The following is an 8,800-nucleotide window of genomic DNA, read 5'->3' as shown; positions in this document are numbered from 1 at the left end:
AATACCTAGATTTAGTTATTTCCACAAAGTCCCGAATGTGCAGATAAAAAGATTACATTTTTATAAAATTGTGCAAAAGAAAATTTTGAGACCAATAAATAAATGTCCGTTTCTGCATGATACAAGTTTATATCCTCTCAAATCTTTGCTGACACGTTTTTAAAAATCAAATGCGTTTTAATATAGCTAATCGGCAATATAATATAATATAATTTGGGGATGGTTTTACTTGCATGCACAACTCAAACTAAATGGTCTTGCCACACTTAAATTTAGTAGACTCGCCCCACCTGTCACCCCTCACATGGAATAGACTCGCCCCACCTGTAACCCCTCCAATCAAATGAACTCAACCCACCTAACACCCCTCAAATTTAATGGACTCGACCCACCTGTCACCCCTCAAATGGAATTGACTCGACCCACCTGACACCCCTCAAATGGAATAGACTCACCCCACCTATCACCCCTCAAATTTAATGGACTCTACCCACCTGTCACCCCTCAAATGGAATAGACTCACCCCACCTGTTACCCCTCAAATTTAATGGACTCGACCCACCTGTCACCCCTCAAATGGAATAGACTCACCCCACCTGTCACCCCTCAAATTTAATGGACTCGACCCACCTGTCACCCCTCACATGGAATAGACTCGCCCCACCTGTCATCCCTCAAATTTAATGGACTCGACCCACCTGTTACCCCTCAAATGGAATAGACTCACCCCACCTGTCACCCCTCAAATTTAATGGACTCGACCCACCTGTCACCCCTCACATGGAATAGACTCGCCCCACCTGTCATCCCTCAAATTTAATGGACTAACCCCCCTTCGTTTAAACTGTCTCCCATATCAATGCAGTCACACAATCAACACAAACTATAAAACATAGTCATTCTAATATTTTTTTTTTTATTTGAGACATCTTAGGCAACAGAAAATAATGGTGAAAAAATATAATAAAGATAAATGCATATACACTTAGATTGGCATAGACTTTAATCAAATAATATAATAAAATATGAATTATTGACATTTGGGAAGCGTGGTTTCGGTTTGCATTGGAGCTTCCTCCAAATGCTTTCTCTATTTGTACTGAGATTTCAGTACCAACATTCATGCTTTTTACTTATAGAAACCAATAAACAAATATCTGAAAATGGTGTCGAGCTAAATTAAAAATTCAGGGGAAGGAAATTATGTCAGTTTTGCCATGGACATTTGAAAGTATTATTTGTCCTGTATATAGTGTATCCATATAATAGTGCAGTAAACGGGATAGGCCAGGGGGCGATACATTTTTTAAATTGTCAGATCTATAATTTATATATATTTTGTGATATACTTCACCCTAGCTTTCTAAACTTATCTTAACACAAAAACACTTTCAATTGCAACACATATTATCACAAAATTAATTATATTATTTCTTTTTTCTTTAATTTGAAGGTGCAAAATATTTTCAGATAGAGCTTTTCATTAATATTACTTTGACTTCTGTGTCTTTAAGATCGAATACAAAAAAGCAATAATAAATTTCTCGTCATTCAATCTCATTACAAATGTTGAAAATAAAAATGAATCCTTCAATATAAATTTTAATTCAAAAATAAATGTTAACTAAGTAAATCAATCAATTACCCTAACTTTAACCTGCAACATTGTGAAAATTGCACTACTACCTTTAAGTTTGAAAGTTGTGATACACAAATACTTTGAAAATTCATAGTGACATTTTAACCCTTAAGTAATTACACCAATGCACAAAAAAATGAAATTGGAGAGAGGCAGTCAGACGCACGTGTATTTTGCAGGATCACCGCAGAGTTGGCAGTTCTGAAATATCAAAGTAGAGTTTTAATTACGATTTCAAAATGCAATACTATTTGAACTAAGACAGACAATTGAAAGAACATATTAATTATAAACGACAAAGATTATATTCAACCCATTCCATAAACTTTACAATTAAACGAGTTTCTGACAAACACACACAAGTAATATCAAACTAAAAGCACAACAGGAGAGATCTATGTAAATTATCCTAACACTTGCCGCACATAAATGCCTCAGTTTTCGGCCTTACATGCAATAGGTAACCTTACTGCACATAAATGGGAGCCATGCACTACAAGAACCGACGGAGGACACATAAGTTTTGATGTTGATATTTATAACAACTACAGTCTGAAACAGGCGACTTGAGGCCTTACCTGCGGTATGGGTACCTACATTGTAACATGTTCGGGCGAAAACTTACGCAAGCAGTGCATTGACATATACAGTACGCTTACATATGTATTGTACATATGCCACATTTTCTAATCATGTAAGCGCTAGTAGAAGATATTTTACTCACACGTGGTTCTACCAAACATGTACACAATGGGTCCGAGCTTCAAAGCTGAATAAAGTGTGTTGGCTCACTGACTTCACCTACGTGTATCAATGCAGGTCATCTTGTTACAGGGTCTAGCTGTCAAGTGACCAGGCAGGAGCATAGCTCGCACTGCGATGCGTGACTTGTTGTTATGCAAATTACGATGGCGCATTTTGATTGCTGAGTTGTTGTGGAAATCAGTCTCAAAGAACGGCGAAGCCATAGAGTATTCTTTTACTATTGTGACAAGGTTATAACCCCTGCCCCATAGACCTACTTGTCACCATACATCATATTTCTCAATGACAGCAGTTTATATTAAATCAAAAATCAAAAATAACAATGGGAATAGATATAACAAATCAAATATTAATAAAGTTAATGATAATGCTCATACATTACTAATGTTGTAACAGACAACTAACGAACCCTGTGGCCAGAGAGTACATGTACATTCGGTTCGACATTCGGTTACATTCGGTTACATTCGGTACATCTCGGTTGCGACAGCTTGGAGTACATTTTTTTTATTTTATTATTATTTTTTTTTTTGGACTACGCTCGTCTCTCGCCACCAATCTCCGCGCATGTCAACGAGTTCCAAGATGGCGTCCAAGGGGCTACGCTCACAATGTAACTATCATACTAGGTAATTCGAACTAACTTTGCGGAGACTCTTGCTGAATGTGATCAGATTAACAGATAAACACGCCTCCTTTTTTTGTAACTTAATACTAATTTAATCACGAGCTTTTCTGTATTCTGCTCAACGTCAGGAGGAGGCGTGTTAATCACCCATCAGATGCAACAATCGAGCAACTTTTGTTCAAAATAAGATAAATCCCGAAAATAACTTATCTCAATTACTTCTTTGTTTATTTCTAGCTAGGGTCCCATTCCTTTTTGTCAGGAGCGCAACAAATACAAAACAATCTTACATCCTTTACAGCACGGCTTTTTATTCTTTATTTATTTATTTGCTCATTTATTTATAATTATCTTTATTTGTATGCAAGATATACCGATATGTTGTATTTTTATAAATGTACTTAAATGTCAAACATATGTCAGAAGTGTGACTTCCTGGCCAGTTTTGCAATTAATACTTGTAAAATATTAAAGAATCTGGAAAAATGTCCGATGTTAAAGCAGTTCCCAAATTTATTGCTCAAAATAAGATATATGTCATGAATTCACAAGAAGGGTGCTATAATGTCAATCAGTTTTAGGGTCGGATTCCCAAAAGAGTATATGTTAAACATGCGAAACTGAAGTATGCTTACTGTACAGTTTCAGTCAACCAATGGACCAAGAAAACAATGATACGGGCTTTCAGGATCTTCACCTAAAAGAAAATCCACCCATCCTTGCACGAACTCCTCTCTGCTCAATCTCCCATCTCCGTTGGCATCGAGAACTTTGAAAATTTCCGGAGAAAAATGAACGGGAATGGCGTTTCCATAAAAGAATTGCTCATGATCCTTAAGAGAGACAAACCCGACGCCATCTTGGTCGATGGTATCGAACTCACGGCTGCCGTGGGTGGGTATGTAATGGCGGATGGACGAGTTGACGCTTGCCAGGACGTTGTTGATGAATTCCTCCTCGGTGACTGTGTCCACGCCCGTTCCGTTGGTGGAGATGTTCTTCCATACGTGAAGTCGGCTCTCTAGCAAGGCATTTGTGCGTTTTGCTGAAATTTTGATATTTCTGTTTGTTCATTTTTGCTAGGATAAAACCCTTATGTACTGTGAATTGAAGTTAAATTAAAGCCACAGCACTAAGTAAGTAGCATCATTCCCCCAAAGAAACTGTCTTATGAAAACCCCCGAAATCTGTTTTGCGGAAATGTCCCCTGTGTACCAAAACATATTTAATTTCCACAGAAATATTTGTTTTCAAAACTAACACACGAAAAATGTCTTTCACAGTCAGGTGTGTGTGTGTGTGTGTGTGTGTGTGTGTGTGTGTGTCAGAGAGAGAGAGAGAGAGAGAGATCTGGCTTGACAGAGAAGTAATTACCACCCAATCCAATGCGCTCGGCCACAAGCAGGGCACCCATGACGTAATCATTTGCCGTCACAAAACCGTCACCATCGGAATCAAGATTTCTAAATCTTGTGCGGAACTTTCGTCTCCATACCTCCGATCCTTTCACTTGGGGATAGTCATCTGGCATCTGTATAAGAATATATGAATGGGTTTAGAAAATCATTTGAAATTATTTAAATCTGATGCTCCATGAGTTTTAGACGTGACGAGTGTAGCAATTTTGTTATGATATTACAGTGTCAGACAGGTGTTTGCAAAATTATTACGGATTGAAAAAATAGAACCTTGTTTTTTTTTTTTTTTTTTAAAAAGAGACCTTTTCTTGTTTCAGAAAGGCACCTTTTGGTTAAAATCTTTTACAACTCCCTGACCATTTTTCAAGAACTACATGTCTAATGACACTTTTTTGACATGATTTTGTCTGACCAGATCATAGAGAAAAGAGAAGGAAAGCGAGTATAGCCCCAATCTCCCTCCTAGTCATAATGTAAATATTACTGCAATGAAAAAAATTCTTTAGAAAATATTACATGACCTAAATTCGATTAGAATCGTACACAGTATAAACAACTAACCATAAAGCATTATATATAAATTGGTAAAGAACGTTTGGAAATGCTCCCCCCCCCCCCCCCCCCCCATACACACACACACACAATAAAATTCAGACGTAAAACGTAACCGTTTTCGTTCACGGAGGTTGCAAACTCACCTTCTTCAACTGAAATTCTCTCTTTTTGAACCCCCTCTTTGGCAGAACGAACACTGAAGGTTTATGCAGAAAAGATAAAATTCGAAACATTTCTTCTCCGTGTGTTGTCGAAATTACAACTATCAAACTAGTATCGACACTGCTCTTGTACAATAATTAATACTGTGATTGTCAGAAACCCGTTCTGTCTCACTCCGAAATTAACCACTAAAATGGCATTATGCTACATACCATACATTATTTAGGCGCGAAATAATGTTGCCTTTGTGTCCTAAAATTTGGTTTGTTTTTCCATCGTCTGTTACGAATGTCTCTTTGGAGTACGAATTGTTTATTCCTTTTCACACCAACACCCGCATGTCTTGTCTGATGTGAAAAGGTTCTACCAGCAATACCTCGTTTAGTGGGCTGTGGGCTTTAAACTGAAAATCACACATCTCTGGCATGATGGCAATATATTTTGTCAAAGTGAATTGAATGTATATATGACCCCATTCCCATACCTAGATCGATCTAGCAGGATCGACCCATCTCCGAGGGGATTCTCGCGAAATTACATTCAGCTTAAGCGGCTTAGATGTCTGACACGCCTACTGAAGCTGCTAAACGATAGGGTCGCTAAACGATTGTTGACGGCGTATAGTGACTAGCCTAATCCCCTGGTCGCCTGGGTAGGCACGCCCCCTTAGAGAACTTACGTAAACAAACGGTCTCCGGTAGCGAACCATCCTTCAACAGCTTCAAGCGCGCAGCGGATTATATCTTTAGTGACACTAGCTAACTGCAGTTAAAATTGTGCCAGCTGTTATTTGATGTAATAATGCTATATCGGACGTTTTGGACCAGCCCACTGGTTCATTGACTCATTTCTTTTCTGAAGATCGATGCAGAATTTTGGTGCTAAATTATTTCCCTTCCTTACAAGAGAGAGTGGAAGGGGGAGAAACAGAGAGAGTGTCAAATGAAATGGATAATATGAGTAATACAATATTGAACTTAAATATAAGGGACCCAAGGTGGAAGAAACGATATCGATAGACTGTTTCGCATCAAGTGTGCCATTATAATCAGTACATAACCCTTAATTTCCCCTGTTAAAGCAGTTCCTAAATTTATTGCTCAAAATAATTTATAAGTCAAGAATTCACAAGAAGGGTGCTAATTTCATTCAGTTTCAGAGTCGGATTGCCAAAAAGAGTATTTGTTAAACATGTAGCAAACCAAGGGCATTTCTCATAATATCGGCGAAACTGAAGTATGCTTATTACATGTAGTTTCAGTCAACCAATGGACCAAGAAAACAATGATACGGGCTTTCAGGATCTTCGCCCAAAAGAAAATCCACCCATCCTTGCACGAACTCCTCTCTGCTCAATCTCCCATCTCCGTTGGCATCGAGAACTTTGAAAATTTCCGGAGAAAAATGAACGGGAATGGCGTTTCCATAAAAGAATTGCTCATGATCCTTAGGAGAGACAAACCCGACGCCATCTTGGTCGATGGTATCGAACTCACGGCTGCCGTGGGTGGGTATGTAATGGCGGATGGACGAGTTGACGCTTGCCAGGACGTTGTTGATGAATTCCTCCTCGGTGACTGTGTCCACGCCCGTTCCATTGGTAGAAATGTTCTTCCATACGTGAAGTCTGCTCTCCACCAAGGCATTTGTGCGTTTTGCTGAAATTTTGATATTTCTGTTTGATCATTTTTTGCCATAGGATAAAATCCCTACTGAATGTGAATTGAATTTAAAAGTCAGTAGCATCATTCCCCCAAAGAAAGTTTATTATGAAACCTCGACGTGCATATATAGATCTGTTTGAATCAATATCCCCTGTATACCATGGCATATTGAACTTCCACAGAAATGTAAGTTATCAAAAGCCATGTGTGTGTGTGTGTGTGTGTGTGTGTGAGAGAGAGAGAGAGAGGGAGAGAGGGAGAGAGGGGGGGGAGAAGGCCGTCTTGACAGAGAACTTATTACCACCTAATCCAATGCGTTCGGCCACAAGCAGGGCGCCCATGACGTAATCATTTGCCGACACAAAACCGTCACCATCGGAATCAAGATTTCTAAATCTTGTGCGGAACTTTCGTCTCCATACCTCCGATCCTTTCACTTGGGGATAGTCATCCGGCATCTGTATAAGTATATAAGAATACGTGATAATAAACGGTTGTAAGTCTCTCTCTCTCTCTCTCTCTCTCTCTCTCTCTCTCTCTCGACGTGCTTAAACTCGCCACAGTAATAGATTGCTACAGAGAACCTGAACTAGATGCTCAAGAGGCGCTAGATTGGCGCAGGCACAATAATAAAACTACAGCTTAGATTTCCAAATTTTAATCTAGAACAACTTGACTGTATTGAATTGCATTTGTCTGGAGTCGTTTGTTCATAATTTGGTTTTGGGGCGGGAGAAGGGGAAGAAAGGCTTTCATCAGAATCGAGGGGAGGGGGATTATGCCCACTGTGCTTGCTGTGCCCCCCCTCCCCCCCCCCCCCCCCAACTCCACCGTCATCGTCTCTACACAGAAATGCTTGTCACAGTTATAGCTAGTCTTCTTTTAATGGATTTAAAAAACATTTAAGAATTTATGTCTTAGTTGAAATAATTTAAATCTGATGCTACGTGAGTTTTGGACGTGACAAGTGTGTCAATTCCTAATGGAATGACAGTCTCATACACGGGGCGGATCCAGAGCTATTTTCTGACAGTATTCCAAATTAGCTTTGTTGATTTTTGAATGTCTTCCGACAGAAAAAAATAGATAATCGTCAAACTAAACTTGAAAATCTGACCGTCTTTCAGAAGACTCTGAAGACTGCCTCAATCCGCCCCTGTTATTACAACTGTGTTATTGTGGGATTATTACAAATTAATAGCAAGGACCTTGATATTTAAATGTTAATTTGATTAAAATCGTACAACTCCCTCACCAGTTTTCAAGAACTACGTGTCTAATGATACTTTTTAAAACATGATTTTGTCTGACCTGATCAGGGAGAGAAGAGAAGGAAAGCTAGAGAACGATTAGACATCTAAGAGTATAGCCCCAATCTCCCTCCTTGTCATAATGTAAATATTACTGCAATAAAAATCCTTTAGAAAATATTACAAGACCTGAATTCGATTAGAATCGTAAACGGTATAAACAACTAACCAGAGAGAATCATAGAAATTTGTAAAGAACGTTTGGAGATCTCTCCCCCCCCCCACCCCCCACTCCCAATAAAACTGAGACGGAAAACGTAACAGTTTTCGTTAAAGGAGGGCGCAAACTCACCTTCTTCAGCTGAAATTCTCTTTTTTTGAACCCCCTCTTTGTCAGAACGAACACTGAAGGTTTATGCAGAAAAGGCAAAATTCGAAACATTTCTTTTCCGTGTCTTGTCAAAATTATACTATCAAACTCCTACAAACTGTATCTAAACTGCTGTTGTAGAAAATGATGTAATTGTCGTAAGCCCGTTCTGTCTCGCCCCGACATTAACCACTAAAGTGACATTATGCAACATAACATACATTATTTAGGCGGGGAATAATGTTGCGTTTGTGTCTTTGAATTTGGGTTATTTTTTCTTCGTCTGTTACGAATGTTGCTTCGAAGTGGGGATATCATATTCCTTTTCATACCAATATCCGCACGTCTC

The 8,800-nt window shown here is 38.8% G+C and overlaps 2 protein-coding genes across 2 annotated transcripts; both read right to left on the bottom strand.

The window, feature by feature from the left end:
- Positions 1–3,676: 3,676 nt before the first annotated feature.
- Positions 3,677–5,386, bottom strand: LOC106167599 (sarcoplasmic calcium-binding protein-like). The gene is made up of 4 exons (XM_087014057.1): positions 5,380–5,386; positions 5,149–5,201; positions 4,407–4,563; positions 3,677–4,077 (listed from the first exon to the last, which is right to left on the bottom strand). Exons 1-4 carry the CDS (start codon positions 5,384–5,386, stop codon positions 3,677–3,679), a joined length of 618 nt encoding a protein of 205 aa, XP_086870183.1.
- Positions 5,149–7,353, bottom strand: LOC147761733 (sarcoplasmic calcium-binding protein-like). Its single transcript, XM_087013898.1, has 2 exons — positions 7,133–7,353; positions 5,149–6,825 (listed from the first exon to the last, which is right to left on the bottom strand). Exons 1-2 carry the CDS (start codon positions 7,287–7,289, stop codon positions 6,425–6,427), a joined length of 558 nt encoding a protein of 185 aa, XP_086870024.1. The 5' UTR covers positions 7,290–7,353; the 3' UTR covers positions 5,149–6,424.
- Positions 7,354–8,800: the final 1,447 nt, after the last annotated feature.

The sequence above is a fragment of the Lingula anatina genome, chromosome 5 (genome assembly GCF_051362555.1).
Source record: "Lingula anatina isolate TDL-2025a chromosome 5, LinAna3.0, whole genome shotgun sequence".
In the NCBI taxonomy this organism is placed as follows: Eukaryota; Metazoa; Brachiopoda; class Lingulata; order Lingulida; family Lingulidae; genus Lingula; species Lingula anatina.
The sequence above is the reverse complement of the archived record's forward strand: the minus strand, read 5'-3'. Positions and strand labels throughout refer to the sequence as shown.